The 19,170-nt window shown below is 41.2% G+C and overlaps 2 protein-coding genes across 7 annotated transcripts in view; both read left to right on the top strand.

Annotated features, from left to right (window-relative positions):
• The window catches only part of jph3b (junctophilin 3b), a 97,926-nt gene extending 88,499 nt beyond the window's left edge, over positions 1 to 9,427 (top strand). The window contains exon 6 of the mRNA XM_061773474.1: positions 3,319 to 9,427. Coding sequence (XP_061629458.1) covers positions 3,319 to 3,399 — 81 coding nt within the window. The 3' untranslated portion in view covers positions 3,400 to 9,427. The remainder of the gene's footprint in view (positions 1 to 3,318) is intronic.
• A 1,116-nt stretch (positions 9,428 to 10,543) lies between these two features.
• zcchc14 (zinc finger, CCHC domain containing 14) overlaps positions 10,544 to 19,170 on the top strand; it is a 38,095-nt gene continuing 29,468 nt past the window's right edge. For 4 of the 6 annotated variants that reach the window (XM_061772711.1, XM_061772710.1, XM_061772712.1 and 1 more), the window contains exons 1-3: positions 10,893 to 11,653; positions 14,552 to 14,779; positions 17,474 to 17,678. In XM_061772711.1, the coding sequence (XP_061628695.1) occupies positions 11,159 to 11,653; positions 14,552 to 14,779; positions 17,474 to 17,678 (928 nt within the window). In that variant the 5' untranslated portion in view covers positions 10,893 to 11,158. Of the gene's footprint in view, positions 10,674 to 10,785; positions 11,654 to 14,551; positions 14,780 to 17,473; positions 17,679 to 19,170 lie in introns of those variants that run through there. The other 2 variants (XM_061772708.1, XM_061772713.1) reach the window with 2 other exon arrangements.

Below are 19,170 nucleotides of genomic sequence, written 5' to 3'. Positions count from 1 at the left end.
CCTTGGGTTAGCCATTCTTGGTGGCTCCCCAATGTAAGGAGTTTATTCATTTGTGCTCCCAGGCATTTATGGAGCGCAGGTACCGTGGTTCAAATCCCAGTCAGGGAAAAACAGTAACATCCAGGTGGGTCCTGAGGCAAGAGCCGGCCTCACCCATTTGGAGTTTGCATGTTCTTCCCGTGTCTGCGTGGCTTTTCTCCGGGTCCTCCGGGTTCCTCCCACATCCCCAAAACATGCATAGTAGGTTAATTGAAAATGCTAAATTGCCTGTAGGTGTGAATGTGAGTGCGAATGGTGGTTTGTTTATATGTGCCCTCCGATTGGCTGGCGACCAGTTCAGGGTGTACCCCGCCTCTCGCCCGAGGATGGCTGGGATGGGCTCCAGCACGCCCACCGCCCTATTGAGGATAAGCGGTACGCAAGATGAATGAATGAATGAATGTTGCTGCGAGCTATTACCCTCAAAATACTGGCATTTCTCCCTTGTGATATATACTATTTAAGTTGCCAAGTCGTATCTGCATCTGCTGAATGAATGAATGTATATATATATATATATATATATATATATATATATATATATATATATATACACACACACACACACACACACACACACACACACACACACACGTGGGATGCCAGTTTAGTTCTCGCTCACTTGTCTCTTTGTAGACGTGCTGTCTGGCCCTCTGGCAAGAACTCGCAGTGTACAATGAATGCAACCAACATGTCTTTGACTTTGGACTGTCTTGCTTTCTTCAGCCTTGGCTACATCAAACTCTTACACTGAAGGTTCTGGCATTTGGTCTCCAGGTCGTAGTCAAAACTTCATGACTCATCACCTGTGATGATTCTCTCAAGCAAGTCTGGTCTCATTGGTCTCATCATCATTCTGCTCATTGCTTGATGACCTGACATAGAGGTTATTAATACAAAAGCACATAGAAAAAAAAGGTCAATCACTGAGAGCTGAGGTCACATTTCCAGGGCAATTACGTTAAAGGAGAAAAGTCATAGTTTGTAGTTTGGTTTGAAATATGATTTTTGTGACACCAGTGAAAACATCCATCCATTTTCTGAGCCGCTTCTCCTCACTAGGGTCGCAGGCGCGCTGGAGCCTATCCCAGCTATCATCGGTACACCCTGAACTGGTTGCCAGCCAATCGCAGGGCACATATAAACAAACAACCATTTGCACTCACATTCACACCTATGGGCAATTTAGAGTCGTCAATTAACCTACCATGCATGCTTTTGGGATGTGGGAGGAAACCGGAGTGCCCGGAGAAAACCCACGCAGGCACAGGGAGAACAAACTCCACACAGGCGGGGCCGGGGATTAAACGCCGCTCCTCAGAACTGTGAGGCAGACGCTCTAACCAGTCGTCCCCAGTGAAAACTATTTTTTAAAATAATATGTGCGTCATGACTTCCATTGTTTTGACAACCCCATTCAATGTCTGTCCTAAACTGCTGAAGAACATGTGTTAGCACAGCTGGAGTTATGGTTGTAGTGGCGATGATGATACATGAATATTTGTTTTGTATCTTTTCCTGATAAACCATGGCCTTCAAAGGCCCCAAAAGATAAAAATCACATTGGATGAGATCTGGGGATATGGGAAGCCACTCCACACTGGACCACGCCAAACAATCCAAGCATTTGGAAAACATTGATCTACAGTAACCATTGACGCATGTGAATATCATAGAGAGATAAAGCGCCATCTTCCAGAAAGTAAACTGGACATTTCCCATCCTCGTCTAGCAAGGATTTCTTCTTGCAACATGTTCACATACTTTTCGGCATTAACATTTTTTATCAACAAAATTCTGTTACCCCATATCCTGGTCCAAACCAATAATTTATCTGCACCCTGGATCTTCGTCAGAATCATGCAGTGAGGATTAACATCATCCAATAATTTTGCTGATTAACCGCATTCTTTGTTTTCTTTTTTATTTGATTGCAAGTTACAACCACGCGACTGCTTCCTTGGCCTGCCCTTTGTATGAGTGCAATTTGTTTCTATTTATGCAAATGCATTTTTGGAGTATATTAAAGATAAAAAAAATCAAATGTTGATAACCTTATGTGTGGAAATTTATGGGAACCCATGTATAAAGAATTAGTGGTACACTTACTGTATGTAAAAAAAGAAGTATTCAGTAACTTTGTTTTCTGAAACTATTTATACCAAACTGTATGCGTTGGACTTAGTGCGTCAGGTACTGTATGTTGTTGCAAAATCAAGCCAAACTCCTGCATCAATAATACTATTAATCACCCACATGGGACAGGTGGTCAGTAACACTGCCCTTCACCTACGTGATCCTAGTTGTCAGTGACCATCTGTTGATGTGTCATTGAGCAAGACATCAACTGTGATTAGATTTTTTCTTAGGATTTAAATTCAGTGGAACCTCTAAAGTGTAATACCACTTAGGTTGTTTGGACCAAAGGTTTCGGGATACAATCTGTATGTTTTGGATGTCACATGAAACTTTGAAGCTCTACCTGCTGTCATGCATGACGTCAACAAAAAGCGGTGGTGCCACGGATTTTGGTGCCCATGAAAACAAATCTCACTTAAGTGAAGTGAGCAGACTCGAGATAAAAAAAATTAAAAAAAGACTTCAACATCACCTTTACGTTCTCACTTGATATCAAAGTTAAGGCAGTGTTTTGATATGTTTTACTTGTTCCAGCGGTTCTTCTTTGGTGACACTTTACTTTTAAGTGTGACAACTGACATTGTTAAAATCTGAGTTGTGTTAGATTTATCTTTACCATAACTCACTGTCACATTTCGCTTCTGTCGTTCCTCATCAAAGTTAAGATTGATGGTGTCAATTTGTTGCTGGAACAGATTATTTCTGTTTCTGTTATTTCAACCTGCATTCCGGAACTTGTTTCTTTCACATTATGGTGATGAGGGTTATAAGAGTTTATTCAATAATTTGTAATTTGTCAACTATGCAATGGGACAGCTCCAGAATCCCTAGTTTACAATGCTGAGCACTAAACACCGTGTGTTATTTCAGCCATTATGACCTTTAAACGCCAGGTAGTGAGGGTTTCTAACACAGAGCTCAAGCGACTGTTCCCATAAGTCTACAGATGTGTGTAATTTGATTGATGCACATGAAGATCTGCCCTGAGGACACAGCTTTGATGGTTCTCCTCCTCCTTTCATTGGAATCATGTCTCTATTTTTAGCAGTGCACAGGTTACATACACTCCATTTATGAAAACAGCTGTGTTTTTGTGCGTCATTATTTACACATAAGCCTTTTTGTTTGTCTCCCCTGCAGGCCTACAGCTTTGTCTTGGTTGCCATGGTGATTCTTCTCAACATTGGAGTGGCTATTTTGTTTATCCACTTTTTTATTTAAGAATAGCGTTGTTTTCAGAATTAGCCTATACATGCTACAACTATAAATTTATATAGTTATTATGAGGGATCTGCTGTCCCTTTGTGCTCCTGGAAAAATTACTGCAGCCACCTGAAGGACATCAAGGGGAACAATCCAAAAGATTTGGGCTCAAGATGACAACCATGAAGGCGACACAGAAGTGCAGAGCCCAATGAATGTAAGAAGGGTACACCAGCCTAGGTAAATGGGCTGCATTTTACAGTCCGGAAACTGAACTAAAGTGAGCTTTAGTAGTTCACACCTTGACTGAAACTTGTCTGATTCCCAGGCCATGGCATTATAGCACGTAATGCCTGCTTCCATTGTCTGGAGACAAAATATATAAACTTTTTCATCTTCAAACCATAGTTTACAACAGATTTATAAAATCTAATTTCTTTATGAACATTTTCTTTCATGTATCATATGTTGATGGATATATTTATTTTGTAAGCCCGTCACTTGACTCGATATGACTCCAGCTTTTCGGTTCTTCCACCTGTTCAGGTGTTGTTACTGATGTTGTATTTCTTTAATCTCTGTCAGGAGAGCCAAATGTAGGGACTGAATCACAGCACTATCTAGATAGACTCTTGGAGGCTGCCTATCCATGTAACCTGGCATGCACACACACTCATGGCTTTTTCTCCCATCCCACTCCTTAATGCAGCGTCATCTGTGTGTGAGTCAACTGCATGTCCACGGTGTGCCTCCACAAAGCCATTGTAAGTTTGCAATGAGCAGAGAACATCTCATATGGACATGCTCTCTACTCATCCACATCTAACCTACCACCATTTTCCGGCAGTGATGCTCGCTCCGTCTTTCCCTCCTACTTTTTCCCACCTCCACACTCAAGAGTCATTAATCTGTGCTTCCTCTCGGTTGGTGGGAGTTCAGCACAGACTGCAGTCCAACACCTGCTGTACAACTGTCAGAGGTCTTTAGAGACAATATTCAAGTGTATGTACCACTGTGGATGTGACAATACAAAATCCATCCCAGCTGACTTTTGGCAAGTGGCAGGGTACAACCAGGACTGGTCACCAACCAGTCGCAAGGCAACAACATACACTAAGTACAAATGTAGGGATATTTGGCTTTTGGGTGAAATTTCAGAATGAGCCTAATATACACTATAGCCTTAAAGTTTTACCTTCTATAAACTTTTAAATGATTATGTCCAGGTGTTCGATTGTTGAGTTCTTTCTGAACAACTTGCTGTTTTCTGACAAGGAGCTGAATGCCAAAATTCACAACAGGTGTTTAATCCAAGAATTGAACAATACATTTTGTGGTTCAATTAGAATTGGTATTTAAACAGTTCTCTTTATCATGCTGTTCCCATTTTGACATCATGAGATGAAGACGACACCTAACAATTGATGGACAGTGCCTCGCCATTGTGAGACTTTAAACACGACGTTCTCACAGGGAAGTGGGCACTGAGCTTTTGAGCAATCTTTATTCTTTGTATGTGTGTGTGTGTGTGTGTGCGCGCGCGCGGACACACAAACACACACACACACACACATATACATATATATTAGGGATGTGACTTTAACACTTTAACCCTCCGACATGTGATCCAATTTTTCAACTGCCATGCAGAAACTTTTTAAAGGTGATACTGTTCTAAAAGAAAATGTCATAAAATGCCACTTTAACTTTAGGTCTGTTTAATTTTGACCAGGGATATTTTCTATTAATTCTTCTGATGTTTTCGATTGAAGCGCAATTAAATGCTTTTTTTCAGAGTTAACAATATTCCAGCCTGTGTCCACTAAAATACATTTAAACCATGTTGCTTTTTAGGACAAATATTGTTATACAATTAAATTGCAATTAATTGGATAAATAAAGTCTCTAATTAATTAGACATACACATTGCACTGGTTGATTAAAGTGAGAGTGTGACACAAATTAGTGTTCTTTTATTGTTGCAATGGCCCAGGGATAGGTGTTGTTTCTGAATCTTTTTTATCTGGCCTTTATTGTCCTGTACCGCCTTCCTGAGGGCAGCAGTTGAAATAGGTGATGTGCTGGGTGGGATTCAGTCCTTCAGGATGTTTCCAGCTTTTCTAAGGCAGAGGGATCCAAACTACCTTCAAAGTGAGGAGGGCACAACCAATGATTTTTTTAGTGCTGACGATGACCCTTTGGAGCCCTGTCTTTTCCTGTACAGTGCTGCTGTTAAAGCCCTCTTATCGTCAGTACACATACCACAGAGCACCTATAGAATGATGCTTGGAGATCCTTGGTGAGCGTGTTTTTCAAGCTGTGCTGTGCCTTCTTAATCAACATGCTGGTGCTGGTTTTCCAGGTTAGGTCCTCATTCGGCTGCAGGCCCAGAAATTTGAAGTCAGTGAGCCTCATCACACAGTCCCCATTGATGTGTATGGGCTGAAAGTCAGATATATATTTTTTCTGAAGTCCCCACCACCCTCCAATTTTATTCAGGTTATTGTTTCTACACCAAGATGAAAGTCCGACCACTGTTCGGCGAACTTCACAATGGAAGGGCTTGGGCAGGTTGGTGGTGCAGCCATATGTGTAGAGGATGCACACTAGAGGGCTTCGCTCACATCCTGGTGTTGAGGCTGAGTGCTAGAAGAGGTTGGGCCCTACTTTGACTCTCTGTTGATGTTTGCTGAGGAAGTCCTTCATCAAAAGACAGGTGGAGTATGGGAGACCAAGTTAGTTTAATTTAGACATCTGTTTATTTGGGATAATTGTATTAAATGCCAAGATGGAAAGGAGCCTTGCATAAGTTTTTTTGTCTCAAATGTGTCAGAGTTGTGTGTAAAGCTCAGGCTATAGCATCGGCCTATGAACTGTTCTCCCTCTGGGCAAATTAGTGTGGGTCGTTCTGGGTTGTCAGCTGGTAACATAAACGGGACTATGTGGTCTCATTAGCCCAGGTGGGGTGATAGGTATAGCCCTTTATGCCTGTTTAATGTTCAAGTAGACTTTATCAAGTAGGTTTTTCCCTAGTGTAGCACACTTTACATGCTGATGGAATCTGGGAAACACTACTAATAAGTCCACATGACTGAAATCATCAGCTACTATGAGTACTGCCTCTGGGTATTTATTGAGTTCGGCACTAATAGCATTATGTTGTAGTTTAAGGTCTGAGTTAGCATTAACATCCAGAGCTACAGTATACACTGATGTAAACCTCATGGTGGGGAGAGAAGGGTTGGTATTTAACTGTTAATTATTGTAAGACTGGGGAGCAGTGACTATCCACAGAGTTGCAACTGGGATACAGGGAGACTGGAAGGCATAGAAGTGGATGTCCTTGGTCGATTAAAGGTGTTGTATGCAATTTTCAAAATTGTCATACTGCTACCAAGATTTGAATGGAGCCTCACTTCACTCCCTGAAATGAATGAATGGATGAAATGTTACCAGTTTGATGTTGTATTTTTGGGAATGTCCAATCAATAAAAAGTACAAGGCAGGGGATCAACTTATCTGATGACCCGGTGAGAAAAGTGATGTTGGCGGTGGTTTTCCAAACCCAGCCATGCGGTCGTCTGCGTATAGGACACCACTGTTATACGGTGTTCCCTCGCTATAATGCGGTTCACCTATTGCGCATTCAGTGCATTGGATTGTTTTTTTTTTCATATTCATACTGCACATATTTTGCCCTATCGTGGGATTTTTAGTGTTATGTTGTAGTTTTTTTTGTGGTAAAATAAACGCTTCCTTGCATAAAAGATTAAAACTCGGGGGGGAACTAAAGAAAAATTCATTATAACACAAATTACAAGGAATACAATGTGCATAGTGTACAGTACTTCTGTGCATTACTGTATGTTTAAGAGAAGGTGTTTAAGAGTATAGAAAGTGTTTATATGAGTATGGGAGATGTTAATAGATCTGTGGGGAAGATTAATTAATTAATTACCAATGATTTTTCTCGAGAGCTGTCCAATTCCTTCTTTTAAAGTCTTATTACTAACCGGAGTTAAATAACAGTCAAGAAATTATAGTAGTCTCCTTTTGCGTGAGGCTGCTTTGTGTCCCCCGCAAGGCTGTGTGTGCGTGTGTAGATGATTTACAACACCTCTCGGCCCTCTTTGTCTACAGTCTCTGACTGGCTATTCTTGTCGCACCATGACAAGTTTTAAAAATAATAATTAAATTAAATAAGGGGGGCAGAGAATCTGAATCAGAATCCTCTTTATTGCCAAGTATGTCAAAAACACACAAGGAATTTGTCCCCGAAGATTTATCAAAATATCATTTTAATAATATTCTACTGTTAGGTCATACAGACAGTTTTATTATATATAACAAAATTATTTTGTTTTTAACTGCAAACTTCATCTTCAATGTATCAAACACCTGTTGTGAATTTTGCTGTTCAGCTCCTTTTTAAAGAACACCAAGTTGTGCAAAAAAACAATGAAACATTGAACAGTTGGACACGTACATTCAAAAGTTTAGAGAAGGTCAAATTAAGTTAACCTCTGAATTTTATAGAGCATCGGCGAGTAGTGTATCTCCCAGAATTGAACCTGTAGATGGCGATAAAATGCATACCAGCAAGATGTCTGATAAAGTACGTCAACACATTTGTTGCTTTTGTAGTAGGGATTGGCATCGGAGTAATCAATTCATTAAGATTTCTATTGATTGTGTGGAACAGAATGTTGATTATTCGCATATTGAACAATTGAAGTAAGGTGGAGTGATTAACTTGGCTGTAAGAGACAGAGGTAGTGGCACTTTAGAGCATTAATTTGTGAGTTGAAGAACAGCTGTGGAAAATTCCGCTCCATCCACGAAGACAACAGCAGCTCCATTGGGCTGCATTACTTTGCTTTGTACAACACTACCACTCAAAACAAACAGTCAGAGGAAGACATTCCTATTGCATTAAAAAGTGCAACGATCCCCCCCCCACCCCCCCCCCCCCCAAACACACACACATCTCACAGAGGAAATTTTGTCAAATCATAATGCATGTATGCCTACTAAATCCATAGTTTTTAACGTTTAGGTTTTTTTCAGTGGCTGTGCAAAATACAAACACAGTCAAAATACACTTTTATTTTGTTACGCTGTGTTTTTAGGCCTAGTGGGGCTTGATAATATTCCAAGCAGGCTGGAATGAACTCCAATAATGTCTTAGGCCACCATTATACTTATTTTTGTATAAAGGTAGCAATGCAATTCATGAACGATGAATATCCAGATCCATACCAAAATTTCATTATCCTTAGCCCATGCAGTACCACTCTAGGTTTTGTGGAAATTGTTTTTGTGTTTTTGCATAATCTTGCCAATTGTGTCTGTCATTGTACTTTGTCATAATGCAGTGGAAAAGGTGATTAAAACGCCCAGTCTATTCGTGGCTTGAGACATTTACACACAACTGTAGTGTGGTTAAATTGTTGCACAAAGCAATGACCAGGTTCAAAGTCAGGGTTATTAATGTTTCAACGTGATTAAAAGACTCAATGACAGCCGAAAGAAAGTACATTATTGCAGTAATAGCAGTCACTAACTTTCATGATTTCATACATCAGATTTGTCTCTAAAATCCATCTGGCAGATCAGCCTCTGGATTTGTTTGCATGTTTGCATCAATGAAAGTTCATAGGAGTGTGTAAACAAATGTTTGCGCATCCTCCTTTCATGATGGGATTAGATGTGTGTCGTGTCCCCTGCCACTGGCAACTACTTCAGGGGACAGTGAGCTGCTGCTGTTTGTCTCATTTCTGTCATTTCTCTCCCTCCTTGTGTTGAAATCATAATGCGGACATTATTATTTTCTTTCATCTGGGTCCCAAGCTGATAAAGGTTCTGCTGTTTGTCGTCAGCCTGGTGATGATGCACCCGATACATTGCAGCATGTTACAGCATGGCAAACTCTCTCAATAGTTTGAATCTTTCTTTCTTTCCTTCCCCTGTTTTCTTTATTTCTGGGAATTACTCTGTTTGGGTTTTGTTTCACGTGGAGAAAATAATTAAAGTGTTTAAAATAATATGACTATTGGCAATTGTGTTTTTACTGTACGGATGTGTGCGACATCCTTATTGGAAAAGGAATGGTACATGCCTGGTTTGGAGGGATGGTGCATGGTTACTATGACAACCGATCCACATTCTCATTGAAGTAGATTGGAGATTATCCCAAGAGCTAGGCGCTGCCAATTATAGGAAAAACCAGAACAACTGTCAAGGAAATTTTGAATTAACACACATTCCTAAATTGTATTTGCCAAACTAACATTTTGATTCCGACGAATTGCCAAGTGTTACCACGTAGCTTTAAATATAACGATTTGCTCCCATCTACTGGTCTTGAATTCAAATTGCAGCACCACTACGCTGAAAAAAGGCCCTTTGAATTCATTTTTAATTCGAACATGCACATGGGTTTACACGTGATCGAAGTGTGTTAAACTAATATATTATTTGATTATTTTCGAGGAAAAGAGGGGAAAATTACGTCAATCATGTGCAACCGCAAATTGATACTGTTTTTCAGTGTAACTCCGAAAAATACGAACAATTGCCATACAGTACTGTATAGCGAGAAGGGGATTGAAAGCTTTCGTGGTCTAGGCCCACGTTTGATTTTTTTAAACCAGACAGATGGACCAAGTCATACGTAGATGAGCTAAATCAAAGAAAAAAAGTTAAAACGTAGATGAGGTAAATGATCTATCCCAATGATCAATTGTATTAGTTATAGTTGAAGTTGACTTAAATAACCAATTATTTAATGAAACAATTTATAAAATAAAATGTGCGTGTGAAAGTCTTAATTTTACAAATGTATTTCCGATTCAACCATGATATTTTGTGTAATTTATAAAAAAAAAAAAATAAAAGTATTGTCATTCCTACTATAAAATACTTGTTAAAAGAAACGCGTGTTAGCGACTCAACAGTAAAGGCAAACAACAACTGACTGAATGCAAATGAGACTTCACTGTTGCGTATGAACGCATGAGCAAACCGAGCTTTCCGCTGTGCACTGGGCCAATCACAAAGCCCAAATGATTGCAGGCAGAACACCTAGCCAATCGAAGTAGAGGCTTTGAAGAAGTGGGCGTTCCTTGGAGCCAGCGTTGTATAATGTTATACCCAGCTGTTATTTTTTTTTTTAAATATCTCTCAGGCCACGACACGATGAAGAGTAAGACAAAAGAAACACAAATTCATACATTGGGGGCGTCCTTTGTGGTCATTCAAAAAAGAACTTTTCTGCAGCCGTGTTTAATAAGGTAACGTTATTTTTCTCCCCTTTTCTCAGTTGCTATACAAGCATTAACTTTTTACACGTTAACGTATAAGGCAGTCTCGGAGCGACTATTGATCATTAATAACTGATACCAGGCTGTTTGGAGTGACGTCTTGAATGGAAGAAGCTGGCCGTGAGTACAGTTGTTTCTCGGCTGTCAGTGGAGCTGAGGTCCGACCGGCGGAGGGGGACCAGGCGGAGGGTGTCCTGAACACAAAGTAGACTTGAAGTGGACGAGGGGATTTTTTTTTCTTTCTTTTTTTTTGTGTGTGGGGGGGAGCCAGAGACAGTGTCACCCCTTCCGTTCACTTGTAGAGAGAAACAGTCCGAGTGTGAGGCGAAAAAAGAGTCGGTGAACTCTATCGTCGTCACATTAACTCTTGACAACTTTTCAATTGACTCTCGCTTGAAAAGACATTACGGGTTTTTGTTGGAGCTTTCAAACTCACTCTCAGTGGATGTGTGAGTATGGTGGAGAGTCGGACCCGTGTCCAGAGGGAAGGAGTGTACCGCTGGTTCTCCTCCCTCACCTCTGCCCAGAGAGCCGAGTTCCTGTGTGGCCTGCTGGACCTCTGTGTCCCCATCGAGCTTCGCTTCCTCGGCTCCTGCCTGGAGGACTTGGCCCGGAAGGACTACCATTCGCTCCGGGATGCGGAGATCAAAGCCAATAACCCCACCGATTTATCCGGGCTCACCAATATCACGGACGAGGTGGTGCGGAGTAAACTGCTGGTGTCCCTCGCACTGCTCGGGTCGGACAACCGGGAGGCAGCGGGGGTCCTGTACCAAACGTTGACGCATATAGACACGGTGATCAACAACTACGGCCTGGCCTTAAATGACGGAAGGGCCGAGGAGCAGTTTCTGTTGCTTTTCACAATGGCATCAAACCACCCGGCTTTCAGCTTCCACCAGAAACGAGTTCTGAGGCAGCAACTCGGCCAGATCCAGGACGTCCTGCAGGTGAGGGCAAAAGTGTGCATCTGTGGGCCTCGTGTCTCTCTGGAGGGACCAGAATATTTGTCAGAATAACAAAGCTGCAGTACAGTCATGGAATGCCATAGACAAGATCAAACACAGATGTTCATTTCAAAGTAAATGCTCTCTCTTTCTCTCCCTCCCTCCCCCTCTCCGTCTCTCTCTCTGTCTCTCTCTGTGTTTATTGATCTGTCTGTAAATGTGCATTCATGTTGACGTATTGAATTTAGAATGTCATCACATGGTTCAGGTGAACACCTGACACCTGAACCATGCTATTGTTTTTTAACCTCATGCTTTTGTTGGTGAGTGTGTGTGTGTAATAATACCTTGTAAAGGATAAAAACTTCCCTAATTCCACATATGTTTTTTTTTTTTAAGAAATACATTTTCTGGTCACATGATTGACTTAATGTGCTAATTTGAGTGTCTGCCTCACAGTTCTGAAGTTCAGGGTTTGAATCTCGGCTCTGGCCTTCCTGTGCGGAGTTGGCATGTTCTCCCCTTGCTTGTGTAGGTTTTCTACAGTCCAAAATGATGCATGTGATATTCATTCAAGACTCTAAATTATCCATAGGTGTCAATGTGAGTTGCAATGGTTGCTTGTCCATACCCGCTCTGCTGGCTGGTGACCAATCCAGGGTGTGCCCCACCTCTTGCCCACAGTTGGCTGAGATAGGCTCCAGCTCACCCATGATAACCCTAATAAGAACAACACTATTGTAAATGGATGGCTGGATGGATGGATTAATTGGACTTCTTATACAATACAGGTGATTTTCCAATGTTTTGGCCATCACATATGAGATCAGGTAGAAAAACATATAATATAATGCATGCCAATACCACACCACCACTCAAAAAGAAACTAAACTCAGTGAATATTTTAGCTACTTAGAGGAAAAGAAGGGTAACCCAAAGTGTTTATGATACCAGACTGAGGAAATATATTGCACTTGAGCATGCATGCATGACTCGCATGCTGTCTTCAATGCCAAATTACAGGTTTGTCAATGTCAATGACAGCCCACCTGTTAGCACAGCAGACCTCAGTCGTGTAAATTATATGTGTGTAGGTGAAAGCTCCTGGTTTGACGGACAGCAGGAAGGTTTTTGGGATGTCTGCAGAGAACATTTGTTTTTGGTAATCTAACAGCAGTGGAATGATTTTTGTTTAGTGTTTTGTAGATGGTTTTTTTTCTTTGGCTATACAGTGAGTTGATTTAGATAGCTGGAATCCATCCATCCATTCTATCCCACTCATTAGCTGATTTTGAGCAAGAGGCAGTGTAAACCCTGGACAATGGGCGTGTCAGCCAATCGCAAGACATATAGACAAACAAGTAACCACATTCACACCAATGTACAATTTAGAGTCTTCAATGAAGCTAACATGCTCGAGGGGATAACGTGCAAACTCCACACAGGAAAGCCAAAACTGTGATTCCAACCTTAGAACTGTGAGGCAGGCATCCGAACCGGTAAATCACCAATGTTGCCTGTAGTTGAAGTCAATCATGGTAAAAAAATTTAATTAGCCAAGTCATGGCAACGATAGTTGAATCTCTAAAGTTGAACACAATCCGTTTTGGGACCGTGGTCAACCTCCGATGTTTGGTTCAACCCACCGGAAATGATGGAAATAGAAATAATCCATCCAACTGTTTTTGTCATAAAACCATTATTAACGCAACAGGAAATTGCATTACATACTTTTTTAACATGATTAACGGACATACAGTATAGTAGGTATAAGGTAACCTCAGTTCCTATTATGAAGACAAAAGAATAAAACAGACTTTACTTTAATGACAAAATCATTGTGTAGGTGATCTGCATCTCAAGCATGATTACTTTTTAACCCTCTTAATTGTGACATAAAGTGTGAATGAAAGTTTCCACTGTAAAATGTAAAAACATTAAAACTACCTTAACTTTGATAACAAGTGGTGACGTGTGGTGAAGATGGAGTCGTACTGCTTAGAACATGAGTCACGTAACTTCTTGTGAAATAGGCAACCTAAAAATATGAGATATTTTTTGCAAATTTGTGTTAATCAAATTAGTTTCACCTGGTTATCATCAAAAGACTAACCAATTTGTGTGTGCATAATGAAGTTTATTGTTTACCGCATCAATCATTTTAATGATTTCACTGTGTAGGGAGGTGAAGTATCAATGCCAAAGAATATTGCCAGGCATGCTGGCTGCAGGTGTGCTTTCAATGGTGCTACACCACACAGCCACTGTAAAATAAAATGTAATAATAGACCTCTAAGAAATACACTTAGATTGGACGGCGCTTATGTTACAGATTACTTCATTCAGCCACAAAGGTAATTCACTTATTTGCACGTCTACCTCACAGTCAAGAGGTTTTGGGTTTGAATCTCGGCTTGGGCCTCACTGTGTGTAGTATGCATCTTCTCCCCGTACTTGCATGTTTTTTCACCGGCTTCCTCCCACATTCCAAAAACAAGCCTGTTAGGTTAATTTTGAATCCTCTATATTGCCCATAGGTGTGAATGTGAATGGCAGTGGTTGTTTGTTTTGTCAGTCCCAACTTCTGATTTTAACTGACACAGTTGATTTGATCACAGTTGAGTTGATCTGTCTGTTGTATCCCAGTTAATGATAAGGAGGCACATGTATTGAAAGAAGAGACACACCTTGATGATTACCAGTTCTTTTTATTGCAAAGCTCCTTCACTGTTGACACTGTATTTTTCCATCTCATCTGTTTGTGCTGTATCACATTTACAATATGCACTACAGTGATAATCCCTTGGAAACAAAATGCTTCTCTGTTCATTGAAAGTGGCAACAGAGGATTTAGTAAAAGTGGACAAGTCATCCACTTAATGGATATCTTGGATGTTTCAGGTGAGCTATGGAGGAGCGGGCATTGAGGGTCAAGGAGCAGGCCTATGTGGCGAACAAATGGCTCTCGCTTACACTCAGCTGCATCACCACTATACCCAGCATAGTGTGTCTTTACCTGGCTTGGCCTCTTTGTCTCCCTCTGGCTGCTCGCTTCCTGACGCAACCGCTGCCTCCTTGCCTGTGTCTGCTGCTCAACTCTCTCATTCACCCTGCACCTGCTGGCACAAGGTAGGAAGTTGGGCCACAGTAAGCCTCATTAATGCTCATGTAGTTTTTATGACTGTTTCAAGTGAAGGTGAGATGGCTTCCTAAAAAACTCAGCGATATATAGTTGAAAAAAGAGAGACATTTTGGCCCATGTAAAAGACATTACTTATTCAGTAAACGGTATCATCAATGTTGCTACAGTTAGCTTGAAAAAGTAACTGTTACTTTACTAATTACTTGAGTTTAAAAGTAACTTAGTTACTTTATTGAGTTCTTGATTTCAAAAGTAACTAAGTTAGATTGCAAGTAACTTTTTAGTTACTTTCAGCAGCTGCCAAGTGGCACGAATATCACTTTTCCATCCATCCATTTTCTGTTCCGCTTATTCTCACTGGGGTCGCGGGTGTGCTGGAGCCTATCCCAGCTATCTTCGGGCGAGAGGCGGGGTACACCCTGAACTGGTCGCCAGCCAATCGCAGGGCACATAGAAACAAACAACCATTCGCACTCACATTCACACCTACGGACAATTTATTGTAGACCGGAGTACGCGGCGAAAACCCACGCAGGCACGGGGAGAACATGCAAACTCCACACAGGCGGGGCCAGGATTTTAACCCCGGTCCCCAGAACTGTGATGCAGATGTGCTAACCAGTCATCCACTGTTCCGCCATATCACTTATCCACAGTACAAAAAAAGTATTAGCTTAACTGTACCCATTACTTGGTAACTTGCTTTTCCTGATTCCGTCCCCCAATAACACACACGAGCGTGCACGCGTGCACACACACACGCAGTATATGTTTGTACATTGCTTCTAACTATCTCCATAGGTTTACCAGGTCATGACAACACAAAATTAAACAATAACAAATGATACTTGTACAAATGTTAAACCTTACATACTGTTAAGTGGACCTGGGCTGACTCTTTCACCCCATTTCCCCCCATTGGTTTGAATGAGGGTAACTGCCACATTACTCCATTGGCCTGTGACCCCATTACAAGGAATTATTTTCCTTCTTTCCCTTAATGATCAACAGACACTACTAGTATAAAGGTACTATATATATAGAACATGTGGTTTGCATATTGCTGTTTAGTTGTAAAGCAGATGTTTTTTAGCATGTTTATTTGTGTTGTGTCACTGATGGTGTAGTGGTACATTCACCTGACTTTGGTGCAGGCAGTGTGGGTTCACTTTCCATGTGAGTGAGTGCGAATGGTTGTCTGTGTCTATATGTGCCCTGCGACTGGCTGGCGACCAGTTCAGGGTGTAGTCTGCCTTTTGACCAGAGTCAGCTGGAATAGGCTCTAGTGCCCCGCGACCCTGAACGGGGATAAGTGGTATTGAGGATGGATGGATTTGTGTTGTTTGGGCAGAAGTGGGTGTGTATACCTCATTGATTGGTGTATTTTGATAAGGTTGAGTTTACTTTGAAGGTGTATATCAGATCTGTCCATTTACTTTGCAGTTGCTTTGCGAGATATTCGATATGAATCCAATTTTTATCCACATTCAGAAGAGGCCCATTTCTGATCTGGGTTTGCGCACCATAGATTTAAATCAGATTAACAGGAAAGGATTTATATTTTGGGCATTTTTTTCATCCAGATCTTTCACATCTATCTTTCTCCAACCTAAGAGCAGCAAGCACAATGTTTAAACATGAGCAAACAGCGAAGGGAAAGTACCCTGCTCAGAGTCGAGCATTTGTATTTAGTGTTTTGTTGCCCTTGGCTCCTGCTTACTGCAGCTCAGCACATTTCTCGTTGCTGAAATCAACCCTCTGTGGTTTGGTTGAATGTTTGTGTGTGTGTGAGTGTGTGAGTGTGCATGCTTGTGCGTGTGTGTGTCTCAAGTGAATCCCCAGGAAGTTAAAAATGGTGTCTCTCCCTCTGGATCTCTTAGCGTAGCCTGAGAGTAAACCATTATAATGTTTGTTACAGTGCTTTTCGCCACTGTTGCAGACTTGACATGAGCTACAGTGTTGGAGGCTGGAGGCAGATTTTAAGTTTAGACCTCAGACCAGCATGAATCAGTCAACACAGTCAATGTATAGAAATACAGTTTATTCACATGAAAGTTGAATCAAAATTGAATGAAATGAATGTGTTTTAACTTAGTATGTTGTCTGTGTCCATAATAAAAACATGTCTTCCGTGTTTGTGGTATGAGAGTGAGAGAGAGAGCCCATCCCATGTGACGTAGATGACACTGTACCAATATCATGTTTGATGCAGGTTTGGCTCAATGTGCACCACACACAATCCATGGTAGTAGTTTTTTATGGTTTGGTATGGTTTTTATGACAAACAATCTCTGGAAAACTATGAAAAAGGTATGGGATTTTTATAATGGATTTTCTTCTTTTTTTCCCTTGTTTAATTCAAGGTTCTTGTAAAAAACAATATGCCACAATATTTGCTGTTGCCCTTTATATACAGTATCACATATTCTTGCCAGCATAGTTTGGTCTTTGTTAGTAATTGCCTTACACCATATACTTTATGGATAAAAATATTCAAGCATTATTACATTTTAATTAGTCAATCAAGGGCTGGACTGGATCCCTTAGTCTCCTCTGAGATCAGGATAAAATGGCAGAATTATTACTGCTGTGTGCTAATTTGAGCTAACTTGTGTTAACTACTTGTCTGCTGTAGTCCAAACTTCTCTCTTTTTGGATGGTCTCTCCCTCATGCTCTCCAGAAGCAAACCAGTGAGGCTGGTACAGCCCCTGCGCTTGGATCTGAGGTGAAAATTGGGAGAGGAGCTCAAGCGGTCAGCCAAGGACCCAACCCTCCTCAGTTTGACCTTCCACCTCCCCCTCACCTTCCTCCTCCTCCAGCTGCTGAGCAGTGCCATGATGCTTTAGCACCACCACATAAGAATCACCAGGTGAAAAGAGGAACAGGTGAGCCTCTGGAAAAGTGTCATATCCAAGGTCCTTGGTTTGATAGGATTGATACACAACCATCTCTTTCCAGATCATATTCTATCAATAGCCTTTCACTGTCACGTCAGCTTGTCCTAATGAATGACTGAACCTCCAACTGGTGCATATGAGTATGAAACGTGTGTGTCCTGTTGTATACCCAGTCAAACCCTATTGGGCAAGATGCAACATGCCAGTCCCACTGAATATAACTAAGCTTAAAGAATGTAACCTCAGGCATTGCAGTGTCATATGTCCCTTAGGGATTCATTTCACTCATGGTTGCAACTTCATATGGTCCACCAGGACAACATCTCTACAATATTGACTGACAAGTATTGAAATGGGCGGCACGGTGGATAACTGGTTAGCACATCTGCCTCACAGTTCTGAGGGCCCGGGTTCAAATCTGGCCTTGCCTGTGTGGAGTTTGCATGTTCTCCCCGTGCATGCGTGGGTTTTCTCCGGGTACTCCGGTTTCCTCCCACATCCCAAAAACATGCATGATAGGTTAAGTGAAGACTCTAAATTGCCTGTAGGTGTGAATGGTTGTATATTGTGCCATGCGATTGGCTGGGCACCAGTTTGGGGTATACCCCGCCTCTCGCCCGAAGATAGCTGGGATAGGCTCCAGTACGGCCGCGACCCTAGTGAGGATAAGCGGTACGGAAAATGAATGAATGAATAGCATTGAAATTTACATTGGTATATTATTCTGGATAATCTGGCTTCTTCCCACAGTTGATAACATGTTCATCTCTACACAACAAAATAAGAAGCATGATGACACGTAATTGCATGTGTTGGTCATGCATATTACAGCACTCTGTAACAAACAGTTAAAAGGTTTGGGATAGCCTTTTTTTATTTTCTCTCTCACTCTACCCGCATTTAGATGATTCTGCTTTAGTTCACACAGGCCAGCCAATGTTACAAACATTAATTTTATCCTGTTAAAACAACACTTGTCACAGTTAGATCAGTTTGAACAAAATAAAATAAACAGTCTATACAATGAGTGGCATGGCAAGATTAATCGTTTTTAAATGTAGCTTTTATCTCATTTGGAAAAATAACTCTCCAATACTGTATGTAGACAGACAGATAACCCAGTTTTAGTTGGTTGGGTTACCAAAACCTAAGTTATAACCTCTCTATCCCTATTGGCAATACTGCTGGATGAGGTATAATGTTAAGGTTAGGGTTGTAGATGATTTGATTAATTTAGCTTAGATTAATCTTTTACCTTAAGCAACTATTCAAAAATCAATCAGCCTGTGATGATCCAGTGGATCATGGTAGGTTCACATTAAAGGGAGTTAGACTTTCTGGAGTCTAGATCAATCTGTCTGGCTCCCTCCCTCGGTCTGAAACACAACACTCGACTATCTCAGATTACCTCATGGTCACATTGCATAGCTGTCAACAGCATAAAACACACAACATTAACACAGACACACAACAGTCGTTT

Source organism: Phyllopteryx taeniolatus, chromosome 5 (assembly GCF_024500385.1).
Source record: "Phyllopteryx taeniolatus isolate TA_2022b chromosome 5, UOR_Ptae_1.2, whole genome shotgun sequence".
Taxonomy (NCBI): Eukaryota; Metazoa; Chordata; class Actinopteri; order Syngnathiformes; family Syngnathidae; genus Phyllopteryx; species Phyllopteryx taeniolatus.
The sequence above is the reverse complement of the archived record's forward strand: the minus strand, read 5'-3'. Positions and strand labels throughout refer to the sequence as shown.